Source organism: Neurospora tetraspora (genome assembly GCF_033439725.1).
Source record: "Neurospora tetraspora strain CBS 560.94 chromosome Unknown B0H65scaffold_4, whole genome shotgun sequence".
In the NCBI taxonomy this organism is placed as follows: Eukaryota; Fungi; Ascomycota; class Sordariomycetes; order Sordariales; family Sordariaceae; genus Neurospora; species Neurospora tetraspora.
This window is the reverse complement of record NW_026944386.1, coordinates 108,836-128,916: the sequence shown is the minus strand read 5'-3', so window position 1 is coordinate 128,916 and position 20,081 is coordinate 108,836. Positions and strand designations below refer to the sequence as shown.

Below are 20,081 nucleotides of genomic sequence, written 5' to 3'. Positions count from 1 at the left end.
AACGTGGTCCTACACTAACAGATTCAAGAAAAGCCCACGGCAAAATCTGTTAGTGGTCTCTTGTGACAAGCTGTCCCCGTATTATAAATGGCCGTTGTTGATCGCATTTCGGAAAGAGGCCATAAAAGGTTCTAGCTGATAACGAAATGAAGAGTGATTAGTTGTCGCTAAAGTTGGGGACTACATGATGACTGACAGAAGCCAGCTGGTCTCACTCACATCCAACACGTGGAAATGTCAGGTCGAGACAATTCTTCTGCCCGTGATGTCTCTTTGTGAGTCCTCAACTGACACTTTTTGACACCCATCGATTGGATGGTGCTTGTTCACAAGGACGTCATCTCCAGCGATAATTGTTAACGATAGCTTGCCGCGCACTGACCACACTTACCACTGTCCAGGTGTTCAATGCATGTCATGCAGCCGCCAAGGGGTGTCAATCCCCTGTCAGCGAGTGACAGACCAGCAATGATCGCGACAAATGATCCACATCATCTTGTGAGAGCTCCATCTGAGAAGCGACTAGACCATGCAAGCAACCAATCCATTGTCAGCTTCCCCTTTGGACACCCTTTGGGCCTCGATTCTCTGCTTGACAGTTGGCACTCGATACCACCCCTCAGCCCGGAGTGTGGTCCACGACAGCAGCACTAGAAGCACCACCAAGTCGAACCACCCTCCCCCTCTTCTCTTCTTTGCTGTAGCCAACTTTCTAATATCATCACCTATTCCCTTCTTCTTCCCCTTCTTTCTCTTTCTCTTGGTGCTTCCCTCTTCCCGTTGCGTCGTCCTCTCCCCCGCAACCCCAGATAACCACCCACGCGCATCATACGAGAGACAAACGAAATCACCGCCATGAACGGCCACTTCGCCGCCGTCGACAACGGCAACGGCTCGTCGCCCGACAGCAACGCCCATAACTTTGAACACGGCATCCAGGTCATCAACGAGGACAAGCAGTACAATACCAACCTCAATGAGTACCTCAACGAGACACACGTCGCCGAGGCCGGCTTCAACTACCACCTCATTTCCGTTTTCGGCTCCCAGTCCACCGGCAAGTCGACCCTCCTGAACCACCTGTTCGGCACCCAGTTCAGCGTCATGTCCGAAAGGGAGCGTCGCCAGACTACAAAGGGCATCTGGATGTCCAAGAACAAGAACGAGGGAAAGATGGCCGACAACATCTTGGTCATGGACGTCGAGGGTACCGATGGTCGCGAGCGCGGCGAGGACCAGGATTTCGAGCGCAAGAGCGCTCTCTTTGCCCTTGCTACGAGTGAGGTCTTGATCGTGAACATCTGGGAACACCAGGTCGGTCTGTACCAGGGCGCAAACATGGGTTTGCTCAAGACTGTTTTTGAGGTCAACATGCAGTTGTTCTTGAGGGATAAGCAGTAGGTACCCGCCCGTTCTGCATCTAATAGGGATTCACTTGCTAACGGTTCAGAAACCAAACCCGCTCCCTCCTTTTCTTCGTCATCCGCGACCATATTGGCGTCACCCCCCTCGCCAACTTGCGCAACACCCTGATTCAAGATCTGACCCACATCTGGTCCTCCATCTCCAAGCCCGCCGGCCTCGAAAACTCCAAGATCGAGGACTACTTCGACTTCGCCTTTGCCGCCCTCCCGCACAAGATTCTGCAACCCGACAAGTTCATCTCCGAGGTCGAGAATCTGGGCTCCCGCTTTACCGCCGGCCACCGCAACAAGGACTCAGATTCCACCGACGATCAAGAATTCACCGGCGGTGTCTTCCTCCCCGAATACCACCGCCGCATCCCTGCCGACGGCCTCTCCATCTACGCCGAGGGTATCTGGGACCAGATCGTCTCCAACAAGGACCTCGACCTGCCCACTCAACAAGAACTTCTCGCGCAGTTCCGCTGTGACGAGATCGCACGCGAGGTGCAAATCGCCTTTGACGCCGCCATCTCTCCTCTCGAAGAACAACAAGCCGAGTCCACCCGCGCCGGCAAGCCCGCCGTCCTACCCGATCTCGGTCAAATCGGCGCCGAAGCCCGCGAGAAGTGCGTCAAGAACTTTGAGACTCAGGCCTCCCGCTACCACAAGGGCGTGTACACCACCAAGCGCGCCGAGCTCGAGGACAAGATCGATGCCCGCCTCAAGGCTCTTTACCAAGCCCATCTCACCGCCGCTCACAAGGCCGGTGTAACCGCCTTCTCCGAAGCCGTCACCAACGCTGTTAAGGCGGGGCAAAAAGCCGGAGGCGCTTACGAGTTCGCCGAGATTGTTGAGAAGCAAAAGACCAAGGCTCTCGAAAACTTCAAGAAGGAGGCGCAGTCCCTCGCAATCCCGGGAGTGGCCTGGTCCAACTTCAAGCCGCAGTACCTCATCTTCGAAAAGGAGCTCGACGAAGTCTCTGCGCGCTTGCGCAAGGAGGAGATGCGCCGCTTGGCGATTCGCATAGAGCGGTGGGTCAAGTCCCGCCTCGGCGACGCGATCGGGCTGGAATTCAACAAACTCGGATCCGGCCGCGGGGGTTCCGGCGCTCCGGAGTCTGACGAGAAGCCCGCTACGGAGAAGGACATCTGGGATCGCGTATGGAAGGCCTTTATCGGCATCGTGCGCGAAGCCGAGGGCAGGTTTACCGACCGCGCCAAGAGCTTCGAAGCTAGCGACGATGAAGTCCAAGTCGGCCTCTGGCGCCTCCGCCGCAAGTCCTGGGTCGCGCTGCGCGAGAAGATTGAAGAAGAAGTGATGGAGTCCAACATCCTCATGAAGCTGCGCGAGAACTTCGAGGACAAATTCCGCTACGACGAAGATGGCGTGCCACGCATCTGGCGCCCGTCGGATGACATTGAAGGAATCTACACGCGCGCGCGCGAGTCTACGCTCGGTCTCGTCCCGCTGCTATCCCGCTTCCGCCTGACATCCACCAGTGCTCCTCCGGACTTGGTCGAGTTTGTCGGTCCCCAGCCGCACGGTGTCGAGCCGGGTGATGAAGAGGACCTGACGCCGATCGGTGGCGTTGACGAGGACGAGGGTAAGTCCCTTGAGGAGGAGACGACGATTTTGAGCGAACCCAAGAGGCAGGATTTGGTGGTGAGGTTTAAGAAGATGGCCGATGGAGTCTATGTCGAAGCCAAGAGGAGCGCGATTGGAGGGATCACGCAGGTGCCGCTCTACTTTTATGCCGTGTTGCTTGTGCTGGGTTGGAATGAGTTCGTTATGGGTAAGTTTTTCTCCTCCTCCTTTTCTCCTCCTTTTTCTCTTCTCGACGCGAGTACTAACCAACCAAACAGTCCTGCGCAACCCAGTCCTCTTCATCCTCCTCCTTCTCATCAGCGGCGGCACCTACGTCGCCTACAGCCTCAACCTCCTGGGGCCAATGATGCAGATGGCCAACGCCGCTTCTACGCAAGGCATGGAGATCGGCAAGGCCAAGCTGAGGGACTTTTTGGAGAACCACGAGGGAGCCAGGGGAGCTTTGGGGATGCCTCCAAAGAACGCTCAGAGAGTTGAGAGTGGAATCAGCATGGATACGCTGGATAGCAACGGCAAGAGGAGGGAGACGGGGCTGGAGGCGGAGGATGACATCTAGGGGTTGTCTGAGAGGTGAAACCAGTAAGGAAGGGAAAAGGTGGAAAAAAAGGGAGTTAAGTGTAGCGAGTTGCAGCCAGCAAGCGGATGTTGAACCTGTTGTAGGAGTGTCGGAGTGTCTGAGTGGGTGATATAGTAAGATATAGAAAGGTATAAAGTCACTTCATGTTCGTGTTTAGATCTAGGAGTTTCAATCCTTTTTGGTTCATCATTTGGGTTCATTAACGTCTACACGTCCCTCACTAGTCGCACGAAGCCATCTCGTGCATACAAATCAACAAGACACATCACGGCTGTGCGTCAAGGCTGTTCAGTCTCTGAGACGGGGGGTTTCGGCTTGTGTTCGAACGTGTTGGTGCTCTCAACGAACCGTTGAACGTGTGATGGACATCACGGCAGACGAGTTAATGGCATGCATGTGATTGACAATGTTCGCTCCCAATTTGAATACCAATACTGCTTTTGGAACCTATGTTGCCTAGCCTGCCTTGACTTAACCACTCCGGTGATGCTACCGACAGCAGCAATCTATAAGATATAAACAAGTTTGAATGAGAAATTCCAAGCAACACAACACAAGAACAAGAAGAAAAGCGCCTCCCAATTCCCATTTTAGACTCCCAATCAGCAGGGGGCAGCAAAGAGGTAACCTGACAGTGGCTTGAACAGCGACGGGAAATAAATAGTACTCAAGCAAGAATCTTGTGTCCATCCATCTGTGTCCTTCTGTGACATATTGACTTCCCAACGAGAAATGAGACCGGGTACTCGTCGGACAAGGTAAACAAGCGAAGAATCGGGTCCCAGGAAACCACAACAACCAACCGACCGGACGATGGTCTAACCAGCAACTATCATAACAAGAAAAGAAAGCCAACAACTCCGTCATTCCCCAAAAGGGAGAACAAAAGGGGTTCAAACATCAAAAACACTCCCTGGGTACTTCAACACCATTCGACAAACCTACACATCAATCCCTCAAAACTATGGACTCCGCCCACAAAGGAACACAGAGCTTAAGCCTAAGCCTAAGCAGAAGCAGAAGCAGCAGCAGAGGTATCCATCATGGAGTTCTCCGCACCAGTCCCTTCCTCGCCCTCCTCAGATGGCCTAACCTGCACCTCGCACCCCTGCGAGAAGAAGACGCGAGCAGGTTGGTCGTAGTCGTTTTCAATGGAGTAGTAGTTGCCTGTTTCGTTCGTTAGCCCAGTGTCAGTTCCGTTTACAACACCATCAACATGTCAAAGTAGTGTATGGAGTGATGGAACATACCCCTGGGCACGAACCACATCCCCCCCCTCCCAATCCTAAACACCGTCTCATTAACCGTCACCAACACCCTCCCCGTATACACAAAAAACGTCATGAACATTTTGCGTGAGTTCTTGGGCCTCTTGACCGCGCCCGGCGGCAGATCCACCACCCCCGCGCCAAAGAAGCCTTCGTTGACCGTCTTGGCATACCTAAACGCCGCGTCCTTGACCTTTTGCGTGCGAATGGCTCGGCCCGAAATAGCCAGCTGCTTCTCCTGCACTTCGACCTCGTCGTCCAGCGCGGGCGGGTGGAATTCGTGCTGTGGGTACCAAGTGACCACGTCGCCGCCCAGAATACCGGGGTTGAGTTCCCAGGGTTCGGGCGGGGAGGGGTCTTCGTCTTTTTGGGCCCGGCGGGAACCGCCACCAGCAGCAGCATTGCCGCCGCGCTTGGTGCCCCGGCCACGGCTGCGGGAGAAATCAACGACTTCTTCTTGGACGCGCACGACTTCTTTGATGGTGGGCAGGACGAATTTCCTCTTGCGCACCTCCCCGGCACTGGATCCCTTGAAGGACTTGGGGGCGTGATCGGCGACGAATTCGTCTTCCTCGTATTCGTAGTCGACGTGCTCGTTGCGCCAGTAGGCCAGGGGCTTGAAGGAGTGCCGACCGGAGCGCGTGCGGATGATGGCGCTGCTGTCGCCGGGGACTTCGCGCCGGTTGATGACGAGGCCGCGCGACTTGGGAAGGGGAGGACCGCGGGGGATGGCAATGGAGGTATCGGCATCGGCGGCGGGTGCGGGAGAGGGTTGGCGCTTGCGACCGCCTTTCTGTTTAGTGGCCTTGGTGCCCTTGGTGGCCTTCTCGTTGACGGGTTCGGCGGCGGGGGTTGGGGCTCTACCCTTTCCTTTGGCTGCCTTGGATCGCGAGGGACCGGCTTGGACTGGTTCTGGTTCTGGTTCCTCGACTTCCTCTGGCGCTGGGGTGAGTGACTTCCTCGGCCTTCCTCTGCCCTTGGCGGGTGCTGGCGCGGTCTCGGTACGTTGGCGCTTGGATTGGCGACTGGCGGAGGAATCTTGGGCATCGGTAGCGGGTTCTTCCACGGTGCGCCGTTTCCTGCCTGGTTTGGCTGCGGGAGCTGGTTCTTCCACGGCTGCGGTCTTGCCCTCGGCTCCCCTTCCTCGCTTGCCAGCAACCTTGGGCGCGACTTCTTCTGGTTCTGCCTCTGCTTCTTCCTCTTCTTCCTGCTCCTCCTCTTCTACCACGGGCGCAGCAGGTTTCCGTCCACGCTTTGCCGGCGCGGGTGCTGGGGAGGGTTCCTTGGCTTTGGGTTTCCTTCCAGGCTTCTTCTTGGCCGCCGGCGCAGACGCAACTTGAGGACTTTCCTCTGGTCCCTCCTCTTCCTGTTCGACGGGCTCCTCCTCCTCAACCTCCCCGTCATCCTCCAACATGGCCATAGACTCCTCAATGAACGCATCAGTCTCATCCGGCACCGCAGCGTTCTCTTGTTCCTCTTCCTCCGCTTCATCGTAATACCCATTCAACCCGTTGATACCGTTCGTCGTAGTCGGTTGAGATAGGGAGCGTCCACCCGCCTTGAGAGCCTCAAAGTTCAGTCTCCGCCTAGCAGTGTTGATATCTTCTGCAGGCTGGGAAGAGGAACCGCGATCGTAGTTTTCTTTGTTGGCACCAAGCGATCCACGAGTGGGCGATGAGCTGCGCGCCATTAGACGATTCCGCGCGGGCGAGTTGACGACGACCTTGACAGGTGATCGGTTGGTGCGGTTGACGGGGAGGGGAAGTCGGCTGGCGTTGCCGTTGAGGAGAGCCGCAGGGGCAATTCCAGAGGCTATTGCACGGGATCGAGTTAGCAATTGCGCGGCGCGTTAATGTCCGTGTGACTAGGAAACGTACTTGTGGTGATGTCCATATCCTCGCTGTCTGCCCTACCATCCTCCGAGGCGCCACCGTCTTCGTCGTCCTCGCCTTCGTCTTCATCGCGGTCCTCGGTCGGCTTGTGGGGAGAGGAGAAGAGGTCTTCGAGAGGTTGCATGCCATGTTCGTCGCGGATGCCCGAGTCTTTTAGAGTGACACCGGTTTTGCTGGACAGTTTGTTAGTATTGCGTGGAGATGGAGAGATATTCGTGAGCGCATACCGGCCAGCAACTCCCAACTCGTAGACGTGCTCTGGCTCGGGGAACAGACTGCGCCGCGCTCCTGGCGGTCGTGGCGCCATCTTGTTGATTTGTCGTTGTCTGTCGTCTGTCGTCGCGATGATGCTAGCTTTCGTTCAGTCGGTCGTCGCGTGTTGTTGCACGCGGGTGTGCACTGTGAAGAAAGCAATTGAAGTTTGCGCGGGCGGCCGAAGATGGAACAGCAAGGACAATTGGAGATGGGACCAGCAATGAATGGGCACGGGAGACGGGGTTGTTGATGCTGGGCGTGTCGTGCTTCTGCAGTGCCGTTGCCCGCTGGAAAGAGACCCGTGACGGGGAGACCAGGGTGGAGACCTTGGGCTCCGTGGGAGTGGGGTATCAACTCTTTAACATGGAGCTTGTGATTGGTCGGCGCGTTACCAGACGCGTCCCCCAACGTCAACTTTCTTTTCTGTGACAACTTGATACTGATAGTCTTCTACAAACACCCAATTCTTGCCCACCCAGCATCCCGAATCTTCCCGCCATCAATCGAACGACCATTCCCAATCTCCAATCCAAAATAACACCAACCATAACCACGACAACAGTAACTAACTAACCAGCACCATGGCCGACTCCCAAGACGAAGCAGGACCCTTCCTGCCCCCGACCATCTCCCCTCCCGCCCTCCTCTCCGGCGCCTCCAACACCTACTTCTCGCCAACTCCTCCTCAACTCCTCGCCGACAACACCCCCTGCTGCCTAGGCGTTGACGAAGCCGGCCGCGGTCCCGTCCTCGGTCCCATGGTCTACTCGGCCTTCTACCTCCCGCTCACGCTCTCCGACCCGCTCCTAAAACAAAAACACAGCTTTGACGACTCCAAAGTCTTGACTCCTGCCGTCCGTCTGTCCCTAATGAAGGAACTCTGCACCAAAGATACCGAGCTGCACGACAACTGCGGGTATGCGACGTCGTCCTTGAGCCCGTTGTCGATTTCGAGCGGCATGCTCAAAGCCAGCAAAGCCCAGATCTACAACCTCAACCAGCAAGCTATGGACGCCACCATCGCTCTGATAAAGGGCATCTACGAGCGGGGCGTCAATATCACCGATATCTTCATCGACACGATTGGGCAGCCGGCGGCTTATCAGAAGAAGTTGGAACGGGTGTTCCCGACGGCGAAGATTACGGTCGCCAAGAAGGCGGATTCGCTGTACCCCGTGGTATCGGCGGCGTCGGTGGTGGCCAAGGTTACAAGGGATATTGCGCTGGAGGTGTTGTGGGCGGATCGGAGTAAGCAGATGCGGAAGAGGAAAAGGGACGATGAAGGTGGGACTGAGAAGCGCGCAAAGCTGGAGAGGGGGGACACAGCGGGCACGAATGGCACAGATGCTATGGATGTTGACGAACCATCAAAAACCCAAATCGATTCGCCAAAAGCAGCAGAGGAGGAGGACGAGGAAAAGGGCGTGGAGACAAACGAAGCAATGGCCTGGGGCTCAGGCTACCCCTCCGACAGCAAATGCGTCTCCTGGCTCAAGCAAAACATGCATCCCGTTTTCGGCTGGGGTCCCGAATGCCGATTCTCTTGGGGAACGGCAAAAGACATGTTGGAAACCAAGAGAGGGGTGAAGGTGGATTGGCCTGAAGAAGAAGAGGAAGAGACACCAAAGTTGACCGACTTCTTTATGGCCAAGAGGGACCGAGAAGAGGAGAATGTGGATGAGTTAGGGACCTGGTTCGGTGCGCCTGCTGGGGTAGAGTGTTTCCAGCTCTAAACAACTAAAAAATACAAAGAGAACAAGTTACATCAGATGGTGCCCCAAAGAAACCCATTCCCTTGTGCGGCTGTATCAAAACTTGAATCGCAACACAAAAATTCGCCCAAAGTTTCATGCCAATGTTGTAGTAATCAATCGCTCGTTTGTTGTTCTCCCTATCGTCGTGAACGTCCCCTAACCAGAAGTATAAAGCTTCATGGTCACATTTAACCACCGAAACCGTAGAGGGTACGGCCCTGGCGCTCGAGGGCGTAGACAACGTCGAGCGAGGTGACGGTCTTGCGCTTGGCGTGCTCGGTGTAGGTGACGGCGTTACGGCTCAGTCCTGGGGAGAATAGGTTAGTTAACTGATGACAGAAGAAGCCTTGATTGGAGGGTAAGGCGAGGTAACATACAGCATAACCAGAATCTTTGGAGGCATCCTTGCCCCGCTTGGGCTCATCGGCGGGGCCGGCGTCAGCGTCGGAGTCGGCGGGGTCGGCCACCATTCTCTGAATCTATGTTAGACTCTGGATGTATTTGGCGACAAATTTGATACAACGAATGTACTTGCGGCCATTTCGGCCTCCAGCTCGGCCCTGGTGGGCGCGTTGTCCCGGTCTTTTACCAGTTCCTAATCGATATTGTTAGTAAGTGTTTCTAAAGATTAGAGTATTAATGTTGAGGATAGTATAAATTTACCGCTCGGACGGCGCGCTGATTTTGGAGCTTTGCTTGCAAGTCCGCTTGCCTCTTGTCATGCTGTTTTTTGTTACACAGCATTTGGGCCGCCCATTCCTATACAAATGTACCGATTAGTAACCGACTTATGCACATTATACTAATGAATAAGATTTACTCACTGTTGCCTGCTTGTCGGAGGCTTCGATCCTGGTATTGAAGGCCTTTATCAGTGTTAGCCAAACGTGTGTCTAGGCACTCGCTGGGTTAGCGTCCTTGCATGATATTGTACATACCTCCTTGGTGGTGTCCTAGGCGTCATGTGACCTATATTAGCCAGCCTGCATATCAACGAGTCGAAATCTGAACAGCTATTTACCATGATCCTCTGCCAGATTGAAGTTAGTTACATACTGCTAGTGGGTGAGGGCTCTTCAAAGCCGAACGGACGGCGTATACGTACTTCTACAGCGGCAGGCTTCTTCTTCCCCCCCCTCTTCCCCCCCCTCTTCCCCCCTTTCTTCTCAACTCTGTTCTGGGTTGTGTCAGTGATATTCGGCAAGACAAAACATGGATACTGTTGAACCATGCGGAGGAGGTGATCACGAGAGACGACGAATGTGGTGTTGAATGTCTTGATTGAGTGAAGAGAGAGAAAGAGAGCAATGCAAGGAAAGAGGACGAAGTCCGACTTATATACACGGTAGCTATGTGTGGATCGTATCCGCCTTGTGCCAAGGAAGCTAAGACATGGTGATGGCTTCAACAGATACATGGTAGGAAATGCAAAACGAAAGCAGTGAGACGAAAATGGACCGTAGGCACTCTGCTCTTGAACATATGTTTCCGGTCATAGATACACACACAGTGATGGAAAAATTGGTTGACTCGGTGCAAGAGAGGAGAGAAGGGCGCGAAGGGGGCGGCGGCTTTGGTTACCAGTTGTGTCGAAGTGAACGGAGTAAGAAGAAGGTTTGCACCAATGATAGAGTCACAGAGACCTTTTTCCCACTGGGTTTTACTAGCCTGTGTCCAACATTGGTGTTTGGGAGTATAGAAGAATGGGGAGTCACTTGTGGATAACCTCATTACTGCCATGTTTGGCTCGAGGGGGAGTATTGAGCAACATGGTTAGGTATCTTGGCATTTTCGGTCAAGATGGGTTGATCTTGGTGTTTTCTGAAGTCTGGACGCGGTGTCGGGATCTTGTGCAAAAGTCGGGTGTTTTGGATTTGGGGGTAAGTGAACGGTCCTCCTGGGTCCGTGTGCTCGGCATTTTGACTACATGCGCGGCGGCCTCTGGTGACTGTGAGGTCCCAGTTTTGGCACAGAGCAAAGTCATCGCCAGGTGAGAAAGACGCGATGATGGGAATGAAATGGAATAATGGGAATGGAGTCAAAGGTAGGCGAAGACCATTGATAATCGACATCCAACACTTGATGGATTGCAATGACTGCTAACGTGAAGGATGCAAACGTAGTGACACAGAGCTTCCAAACGCAGAGAGTCAATAAGGAGTAAAATTGGAATATCATATACCGAGGTGCCGGCACGTGCATTCGCGGCAGAGCCGCCGCCGCCGACCGCGGGATAGCAATCATGTTGCCGTTTAAATGGTGCCATCTTGATGGTTGTTGTGGCGCTGGTTGGGATGAAAACAAACGGAAAACGAGATGAAAAAGGGAGGATACCTTGCGACCTTTATGTCTCGCAAATGTCACATGCAAGCTTTGGGTCCAATTCTTTGACGTCTCCAAAGAACAGTCAACTACCTCTGAGAAACAAAGAATGGACAAGAACGCATAGGTAATACACGCAGGGAATACCATGCGTCATCTCAACAGACATGTTTATTAGGAAGAAGGGGCGCTGGAAATCTGCTCCATCCTTACCTCTAGTACTGGATAAAACGTTATCCAGATCAGGTCCGGGTGGAGAGCAACCGTTGACGGCACCTTGACTGGCATGCCAGGCCCCATGCCATCGACAGATTCGCACTCAAGAACAGCAGGACCTCACGACAGCAACTACGCCGCGTAGTGGGAAAAAAATATCCGGTGTGTCATGATTGAGAATTTCAGCTGTGGTCAATACGGATCTCACTGCAGGATCGGAAACCCCTTGACATATCCTTCCAGATGGGACCCGTCATGATCCGGCGGCCTGCGTGGGTCCTGACTCCTCGGTGCTGCGGTGCGTCATGCGGTGGGAGGAGGTTGAGGAAAATGGCAGGTCCCATCGCAACCCTCCGCGGACACTGTTCGGCATTTCAGTTTGTCCAAGTGTCCCGTCTGCTTGCCTTTCCAGTCTTAACAGGAAAGTTTGGCAAGCCAAGAACGACATGGACCCTCAACCCCATCGCCCGACGCCCCGAGTAGGTCCCGCCGTACCGTCCAGTCCAGATTTGCGTCTTCATTTCATCCAGAGTCCGTGCACATGCAGTCCTTGAGGCATTGATTCCATCCGATGTCATTCATTCACACGGGATCTGTCTCTACCTACCAAGTAGGAATGCTGGGTTGTTGGGATGATGTCAGAAGTTGAAGGACGGGATCACGGTCGCTGCAGTGGCATCTTGGAGGCCAGGGGCAAGTCCGCTCTGCAGGTGCCGCGGCGGCAGCATTCGGCAGGGGCCAAGGCAGCTGCCTGTGTAGCGCCCCACCCGAGCTTTCCAGATCGGGTGTGTAAGTGATGGCGGCCTAACGACCTGACAGGCCAGTTTTGGCTCTTCTCCCGTCAAACCAACTTGAGGAAGCGTCAAAGATTCCCAGTTGCGAGCAGAACCATCCATGGAAACAAGTGGTAGTGACTGTGGTGAGCACATGGACGACTTGAGGTCCCCACGGTGACGCCCCGGCTTGTGACTTCCTTCACAAAGGCGGTACCACCTGCTCTCTCATGCGGAATCTTGGATCGGTGAGGATAGCACCTTGCCGTGTCACTGTCTCAGCAACCTCATGCATCTTTCAGGCCTCGGTGGACATTGATTGAAAGCACTCCCCTTTGTGTCGGGAAGGAAGCCCATGCGACAGGAAGGTGCCGCCAGACAGCGATACAGAGGAAGAAAGACATTTCCCAACATGGCTGATCAGAAGCTTGGCAGACCATGGGTCCTTAGGTATTAAACAAGGGCCTCCCCCCGCCTCTGGAGGTCTTCTCTTCTTCTCCAAAATCACACAATCAATTGGTCACAGAGCGTTTTCTTTCTTCCTCCCATCAGCTTTCCATCACATCTTCTCGGACTTGGTCGTTTCTCTTGTTTCCCTTGAGATTCTGATCATTTCCTCAATCCATGTCTCCGCGGTCGTCTTCTTCACTGAAGCTCGATCACCATTCCGGTCCACCACCAGCTTCAATGTTGCTCTCCAAGGCAGCTTGGTAGGTCACCCCTTTGGCACCATCAACTTGGCCGCTTTTCCAGGTTTGACCAACCGCGTCACCACTATGGTTGAGACCACGCTGACAAGTTCCTTCTGCCCAGCTCCGCCGAATCAGACCGCCGAACGCTTTTCGCACAGCGTTTTGACCTTGGCCTTCGTTGGGAACATGGACCGAGGTCGAGTTCAATCCAGGCTGAGCACCATGTGAACAAGGTCAGTCACAGCCCTCATCCACAACAAAGATCCAGTCTTGCATTCCTCCATCTTTGTGCGTTGCTAACAGACATCGTGGGCAGATTTCCCCTTGGCGCATTTGATTGACAGTCGCTCGCTCAATCGACATTGACGTTGGAGTGCCGGTCCACCTCTGTCAAAGCGATCACCTTTTGCTTTCGAGCTTTCTCAACTCAACGCTTCCTCTCAGACGGGGTTCCTCTGGTTCCCCAAAGGATGTCAGGCGCAGGATTGGTGCTCGGGGTCACTGGGACCATGATGGCCAATTTCGACGCCATCCGAGACGACATCAACGGGCCCCTCTCGGCATCACTCAAGACATCCCCAACTTGAACCGTCTCACATCCGCGAGGTCTTCCATCCTTTGCAGTTTGGTATCTACAACGGACACCATCCCAAGCCCCACCAAAAACATGGAAAAAACACTTTTGTCATCCTTGTTGCCGAAAATGGAAATGGACCAGATGTCAACTTTGATCATCAACGACCACACCTTCGGTCCTTCGAATTTTGACCAACCGCCCTTTTCGCTTCATCGTAGCTTTGCCGAGGTGTTTGGAGAGTTGGTGTGCAGAGCGCCGGAAACATGTCGGGTCTTGAGGCTGGCCTCGACCTTTTTGGCACGATCGTTGGTGCCTTCGGATTTCGACCAACCGCCCTTCACGCATGTCCTTTTTCAGCAACAAAATGTCGGGTTTTGAGTTTGGCCTCACCATTTTCAGCACGCTCATCGATTGACTCGAGATGATCGAAAAGGCATCCCGACGGAACTTGTCGTATCGTCTCAATGACTCTCCCCTCTGCCTCTCAGCGACTTTCACACCTCTTTATGGCCTCCTGCTATATCGCATCATTTTCGATCTTCCACGACCTCGCCTCCGGATTTCTCCTGCGGTATCCTTTTTCCCGCATTCTTTTTCGGCATCATGTCGGACGCTGAGATTGGCAATCTAGCTTCAGGCCGAGTTGGTTCTTTGTCTAGACATTTCTCCGTCACAGCTCTCAACATGGCTCCCATTTCCATTCGGCATGGCCATTTTGGCACCATCGCTGGATTACTTGATGTCTGCCATCATGTCGGGCGCTGAGATTGGCATGGTCATTTTTGGCTCGCCCACTCCCCAACGGAGGCTACAGAACGCATCGCCGCATTGTCGTCGGATCGTACGTCGGCCAACATCCCGGACTTGTCGTATCGTCTCAACAACTCTCCCCTTTTCCTCTCAGCGATTTTTCACACCTCATTACCTCCTCATTCATGGCCATTTTTGGCACCGTCGCTGGTGCCATCGATATCTCCTTCAAACTATCCCACCTTGGCCAGACACTCACAGCGTTCCCCCGCCCACATACCCAAAACCTCAAGATGGCTGCTTCGGAGACTTCTATCACCATCATGATCAACGACCTTGGAAACTTGGACAAGTTGACGCTTAAGATTCAAGTTGGGCACAAGTCCAACTGGAGCAACGAGGCCGTTCGATGCACCCTTCGCTCCAAGTTTATGTGCGATCTGGCTTTGGCGCTTAAGGCGATCCCCATCAACGGCCCTCCCTCATTCTTCTTCGGCATCATGGCGGGACCTGCGATGATCATGGCCATTGCTGGCACCATCACTCACCCGTAGACTGTGGAAACGGCAAGATACCACCAGACCACCACGGGAGAACACGGGCAATATTCACGGGCATCATTCTACCTGGCACCACCACCTCTTTCGAAGACATCGAGCTTCTCCGCCTCGAACTAGAAAAGTTCGTCCGCTTCCCCAAAAACAGCCGCGACTTCCAGCCCGATATCACCACCGCCCACAAATCAAAACCTCAAGATGGCCGCTTCGGAGACTTCTATCACCATCATGATCAACGATGTCTCATGTTGACCCTCAAAACTGACCTCAATGCGCTTTACATGGCGTATTCGACATTTCATCTCAGCAACAACATGGGGACCCGGGCGGGTGTAGGTCGTGGTTGAATATCCACCAACCCACAACATCAGGCGTTTGGTGTAGAGATACAGAACGTACACGTTTCTTCCAAGTCTCGCTAAGCCGCCGCTACAGGGTCGGTGAGCTGAGAAACGCAATCTCGCTCTCGGGGTCGGGCAATCGCACCGGCCGGTATTATGAGCTCCGGACTGGATGTCGAGCAGTCCACAAGGACGGGCATCCGTTCTGCACGAGTTACCGCCGACGAGGCCACCAATCTCTTCCCAACACAGACAGCGCAGCCCCCACCCTGCCACCTCCTTCGCCGGCATCGCCAACCCCGGCCCCCACGCAACCTGATCGATATCGAAAACAAGTACTACAATGCCAAGCAGACCAAAACATCAGATCCCGAGGAGGCTCTCCAAGAGTTTCTAAGCATACCGCCGCTCGAGCAGGAGAAGGGAGATTGGGGCTTCAAAGCACTGAAACAGGCTATTAAGCTGGAATTCAAACTCGAGCGATACTAAGAGGTAGGTGGTGATGTCGGTAACCTGACATGGACACAGCTAACGAAAGGAATAGGCAACCGAGCACTACGAGGAACTCCTGACCTATGTCAAGTCAGCCGTGACGAGGAACTACTCCGAAAAGTCCATCGACAATATGCTCAACTACATCGAGAAAGGATACGACGATCCCAAAGCTGTGCAGTGCATCGAAAAGTTCTACTCCCTAACACTCCAGTGCTTCCAGAGCACAAACAACGAGCGCCTATGGTTGAAGACGAACACGGGTTGTGCTCCCACGCAGCATTCCCAGCCCTCACGCAACCTGTGGCACAGCCAACCCCGGGCCCAACGCCACCGCCAACCCCGGCCCCCAGGCAACAAACCCCACCTGTGGCACTCACGGCACTCACGGTCCTGCCGGAGTTGTCCTTGCAACCCCTGAGTATAAGTGAGGCTGATTGGGAGGGGGGGCAACGCTAGCCTCTTGACAGGTCGTCGGTTGCATCCCGGCTTTCACCACCCCGCGTTACTTTCGTTGATCGCGGCTGTTCTTTCTTCTTACAGCGAAGCATTCACTAGCGAGCGGCTGCTGTATGGAGGGAGGTGGTGCTGGCTGTGGAGGAGCAAACCAGAACGGAGATGACCAGCCGATTAAGCGCTTTACACCCCCGGGGTTCATCGAGTACAACCCAAAGACCGAGCTTATCTTTCCTCCAGTACTCAAGAAGCAGGAGTTCAGGCCGCTTTGGTTTGGAAATAAGCGAAAACGTTGGTTCCGTCCTACCAAGCTTGAGCAGCTGCTTGAGATCAAGGAGGTGTATCCAAATTCCAAGATCATCGGTGGTAGTACGGAAACACAGATTGAGATCAAGTTCAAGGCTCTCCAATCGTTTTCTTTCTGAGAAGCGTACTGAGCATGCGGTCAACCCTACGGTACATCGCCGGTGTCGTGCGACTTCTGCATTGAAGATGGTATGTGGTTGTCTCTTCCTTCTCACTCACTGTTGGTCAAGTGCTGAGACTGACACCACCAATGTAGGCCAGATCCAGGCGCGAACATGTACAGATGATAATGAGCACGTCCCAATGACACCTGTTGCTGGTGCACCGATAAACTCTAAGGATTGGATCGGAGACATGTCTGAGCTGCCGAAGCAGACTCCAGAGCGGCAACGGCGTATACTCACCATCCGCTAGTAGCCAACTCTCTTCCCCTACTTCTTCTTTCTCTCAGTATTTCCCTCTCCTCGTTGCATCGTCTTCTCCCCGCAACCCCAGATAACCACCCACGCGCATCATACGAGAGATACGAAACCACCGCCATGATCAACGACGTTGGCAACTTGGACACGATGACGCTCAAAATCCAAGTCAAGCACAAGTCGAACTGGCACAGCGAGGCCGTTCGACGACCTCGCCTCCGGATTGCTCCTACGGTATCCTTTTTCCGTCCTTCGTTTTCGGCATCATGGCGGGACCTGAGATGGCCATGGCCATTGATTGTTGGCACCATCGCTGCTGCGATCGATATCTCCGTCAAACTATTCGACCTTGGCCAGACCTTCACAGCGTTCCCCCGTACCCTTCGCGATATCCATCTCCGCATCCCCACCTACCAGTATATTATCGACAACTTGACAAACATCGGCAAGCCACCCCGCCGAATTTTTCGAGATCCACGAACCATTACTGCTATGGTGCCCAGCCAGCAAACAGTCGACAAGTTGGATTCGCTAGTGACACCATACATGCCGAAACAGTCTAAAAAGGATACCTATGGAGATTCGACAAGTTCAAGGCCGTCAAGCCAAGAACCGAAGCCAATCTGGACGTTGACAACACAACACCTCTAGCGTCATCACAATTGGGATTGATTTTGGGACCACCTATTCCGGTGTAGCCTATACGTGGTCTAACAAGGCCGACAAGGTCAAGGTCATCACTTGCTCTTTGGCTACAGCCAAAGCAGCCCCACCCGAATTCGAACAGAATGTCAACAATGTGGCCATTGACAACAGCCAAAATACGACGTGGCAGATTGCGGTCACCGTGGCCCTAGGCTCTATCATTTTCATGCTCACTGTCTGGCAAGTTCTCAAAAAGTTCAGTGGCATGGAAAGGAGTCAAGTGGACCGGGTCAGCTGGGACAGCGACAGCTATTCGAGTTCCAACGAAGAGAAAACGCCTACAAGCCTGTCCTTCGGCTCGCAAACCAACTTCCTGGTCTATGCAGGTGAAGTCACCCGTCTTTCTGAGCTCTGCCTGAGATTCCATGACTCATTTGACTGACGTCTCATACAGGAGCGGGAGTAACACCCGAATCATCCCGCCAGTGCACCGAGTCCCTGAAGCGTCTGGTCGGATCCAATTATGCTGTTTATCAGATCATGAAGTCGAGTGGGGCCACTCCGTTCCAAAGGAAGCATAGCGGCAACATCGGATAAAAGAATGCATCTTCTGTCGTAGTGCATGGGCCATTCCACGTGGACAAAACACCACGCATTGTCGCCTCGCCTATAGGGTTTCAAGTGGACGTAATGCATATGCGACGCGACGCACTTCAATCCCATGTCATCAGATGAAACGGCCCCGACTCAGAACTCGGCGCATTCTCACCAAGTGCTTTCTTAGGAATGGTTGGTGGGAAATTCGATGCGATGGAAAGACTCATCCGTTTTGGCCGGACCTTCAAAGCCCTCCCCGGAATCACTAGCGACATCCATCCCCGAACCAAAACGTACCAGTACCTATATTATCGGGACCCTCGAAACCATCGGCCAGCGCCCGGGGCATGCCGAATTTCAACATCCAAGATTGCCAACTCCGAGACGTCGATGACCTTCTGCAAGGAAGCAGTCGGAAAAGGAAACACCGCGAGAGCGAGACAATGGACTTCAAGACCGCCATTGCCATAAATACGGCCGATAACCACCAGCGCCCAACATCCCCATCCCCGGAACCTGAGACTACGCTAGAGAGAGAATAGGTAATATACAGGGACCACTTCCGCTTCAACGAAGTGACTACCTTTCCATGCCAGCACAACTACTGCTAGGGCTGTTTGACCAAACTCTTCACCGACCTGTTGACGGATCAGACACTGTTTCCACCTCGGTGCTGTGGCGACCCGATCGCGTTGGACAAGTGCCGTTTTCTTGGGCCACAACTGGTCGGGAGGTTTCTGGCTAAGAAGTTTCGGGAGTTCGAGACTCCCGACAGAACCGCCCAAATGCTACAGCAAAACAATCGATCTCGACGAGTGCCGTTTTCTTCTTGGGCCACAACTGGTCCACCACCGCCTAGAAGAGAACATGAAGACGTCAATCATTCGGGCGCTATTTACGTTGGGGACCGTGACAGGTGGCGTTCTGACCCTAGAAATGGCCAGTATACCTATACTGGGAATCTGCACCATATGACATCGGATGCTGCGTCCAGGATTCAATGTAAACAAAACATTGGATCAGACTAAAACTTCCAATGTTGATATGACATCCAATGTTGAACGCCCTATAAGCAAAAGGAAGGCTAGGTACCTCTAAGTACCTTATCTTCTAACTTCCAGAAGGCCAAAGTTCTCTAGAAGAACCAAGTCTTAAAGCCTAAAGTACTAATTCCTTCGCTTGGACCGGTTGGGTAGCCGGGGACGAATTCAAAAAGTTGGTCACGAAGAGGAATCGAACAAGGGTCACGAGCGCGAATGAAAATAATAAAGAACTACTTCATTAACCACTTGGCCACTAGACCAATTGGTTGTTTCTGACTTCGAAGTTGGTTCCTTCTGGTTATAAAGGGGAAGTGCGATGTTTGGAAAGGAAGGTAGGAAGGAGGGACTTTGAAACTTTGAAAACTTTGAAGTTTCGGACTCGACCTAGGTCTAGTTGCAATGCCCTATATTATAACGCCTTCAACTTAATGGAAGTTTTTCCAACATTAGAAGTCATGGAGGTACAGCCTGGACTTCCGATGTTACAGATTGGATTTTCCCGCTATGGTATCGAGGACCAACTGGGAGACTTCGCGGAGATCGTAAGGGTATCCAACAAGTTTCCAAAACGTCACGGTTCCCAGCCCGTACCGGTAATACGGAATTGTACGACTCTCGGCCGACAGCTTCACGCCCTCAGGACTATAAACATACCTATCGCGAGGATAAACGTATCTATAACTCTCGGTCAGGGCACGCAACTTATCCGCGAACCGAGCGCGTAATTGGAAGGTATAAGCAACCTGCCGACTATCGCCCGGAGGAGGTTATATCAAGCATCAAACGGCATGCCGACGGATATCCAAGTGGCAGCGTAAAGCGGCAAGAAAGAGTTCTGGGTATAGAGTACGTTGCTCGGGAGGTTTCTGGCTAAGAAGTTTCGGGAGTTCGAGACTCCCGACAGAATATACTGTTCCCAACCAACCAGCTATTTCTTCATACCGCCGCAATCGAGGAGGGGGGTTCCAATGCGAAGAATGTTACGACTGGCCACCACAATTCATTTATGAGTGCCGGCAATGTCGTATGCTCGCCTGCAGGAGATGTCGTTTCAACCGTCTTTGAAGTTCCTAATTGATCTGGACTCAGACGACCTATCCTGTTCGTACACTCTCAGGTCGTTCCTAGAATCAATGGG

General features: G+C 53.5%; 9 protein-coding genes across 9 annotated transcripts; 6 read left to right on the top strand and 3 right to left on the bottom strand.

The window, feature by feature from the left end:
• The first annotated feature begins 475 nt into the window (after positions 1-475).
• Positions 476-3,921, top strand: B0H65DRAFT_463843 (root hair defective 3 GTP-binding protein). Its single transcript, XM_062826726.1, has 3 exons — positions 476-1,397; positions 1,451-3,198; positions 3,269-3,921. Exons 1-3 carry the CDS (start codon positions 856-858, stop codon positions 3,565-3,567), a joined length of 2,589 nt encoding a protein of 862 aa, XP_062681190.1. The 5' UTR covers positions 476-855; the 3' UTR covers positions 3,568-3,921.
• A 700-nt stretch (positions 3,922-4,621) lies between these two features.
• B0H65DRAFT_180251 (kinetochore CENP-C fungal-like protein) lies at positions 4,622-7,289 on the bottom strand. Its single transcript, XM_062821497.1, has 2 exons — positions 6,734-7,289; positions 4,622-6,668 (listed from the first exon to the last, which is right to left on the bottom strand). Exons 1-2 carry the CDS (start codon positions 7,053-7,055, stop codon positions 4,789-4,791), a joined length of 2,202 nt encoding a protein of 733 aa, XP_062681189.1. The 5' UTR covers positions 7,056-7,289; the 3' UTR covers positions 4,622-4,788.
• A 295-nt stretch (positions 7,290-7,584) lies between these two features.
• On the top strand, positions 7,585-8,736 carry B0H65DRAFT_508459 (ribonuclease HII-domain-containing protein; the record flags this gene model as incomplete). Its single annotated transcript, XM_062828223.1, has 1 exon — positions 7,585-8,736. The coding sequence occupies one exon, from the start codon at positions 7,585-7,587 to the stop codon at positions 8,734-8,736; it is 1,152 nt and encodes a 383-aa protein (XP_062681188.1).
• A 104-nt stretch (positions 8,737-8,840) lies between these two features.
• On the bottom strand, positions 8,841-9,889 carry B0H65DRAFT_180238 (uncharacterized protein). The gene is made up of 7 exons (XM_062821496.1): positions 9,863-9,889; positions 9,779-9,787; positions 9,696-9,710; positions 9,582-9,623; positions 9,421-9,516; positions 9,293-9,352; positions 8,841-9,230 (listed from the first exon to the last, which is right to left on the bottom strand). Exons 2-7 carry the CDS (start codon positions 9,779-9,781, stop codon positions 8,946-8,948), a joined length of 501 nt encoding a protein of 166 aa, XP_062681187.1. The 5' UTR covers positions 9,782-9,787; positions 9,863-9,889; the 3' UTR covers positions 8,841-8,945.
• A 728-nt stretch (positions 9,890-10,617) lies between these two features.
• B0H65DRAFT_180213 (uncharacterized protein) lies at positions 10,618-11,474 on the bottom strand. Its single transcript, XM_062821495.1, has one exon. The coding sequence runs from the start codon at positions 11,227-11,229 to the stop codon at positions 10,738-10,740; it is 492 nt and encodes a 163-aa protein (XP_062681186.1). The 5' UTR covers positions 11,230-11,474; the 3' UTR covers positions 10,618-10,737.
• Positions 11,475-14,272: 2,798 nt separating this feature from the next.
• Positions 14,273-14,641, top strand: B0H65DRAFT_442089 (uncharacterized protein; the record flags this gene model as incomplete). Its single annotated transcript, XM_062825561.1, has 1 exon — positions 14,273-14,641. The coding sequence occupies one exon, from the start codon at positions 14,273-14,275 to the stop codon at positions 14,639-14,641; it is 369 nt and encodes a 122-aa protein (XP_062681185.1).
• A 500-nt stretch (positions 14,642-15,141) lies between these two features.
• On the top strand, positions 15,142-15,474 carry B0H65DRAFT_442088 (uncharacterized protein; the record flags this gene model as incomplete). Its single annotated transcript, XM_062825560.1, has 1 exon — positions 15,142-15,474. The coding sequence occupies one exon, from the start codon at positions 15,142-15,144 to the stop codon at positions 15,472-15,474; it is 333 nt and encodes a 110-aa protein (XP_062681184.1).
• Positions 15,418-15,997, top strand: B0H65DRAFT_180136 (uncharacterized protein). The gene is made up of 2 exons (XM_062821494.1): positions 15,418-15,477; positions 15,530-15,997. The coding sequence occupies exon 2, from the start codon at positions 15,611-15,613 to the stop codon at positions 15,896-15,898; it is 288 nt and encodes a 95-aa protein (XP_062681183.1). The 5' UTR covers positions 15,418-15,477; positions 15,530-15,610; the 3' UTR covers positions 15,899-15,997.
• A 781-nt stretch (positions 15,998-16,778) lies between these two features.
• B0H65DRAFT_548364 (uncharacterized protein) lies at positions 16,779-17,900 on the top strand (the record flags this gene model as incomplete). The annotated part of the gene is made up of 3 exons (XM_062829575.1): positions 16,779-17,179; positions 17,310-17,689; positions 17,758-17,900. The coding sequence occupies 3 exons, from the start codon at positions 16,779-16,781 to the stop codon at positions 17,898-17,900; spliced, it is 924 nt and encodes a 307-aa protein (XP_062681182.1).
• Between the last annotated feature and the right edge of the window lie 2,181 nt (positions 17,901-20,081).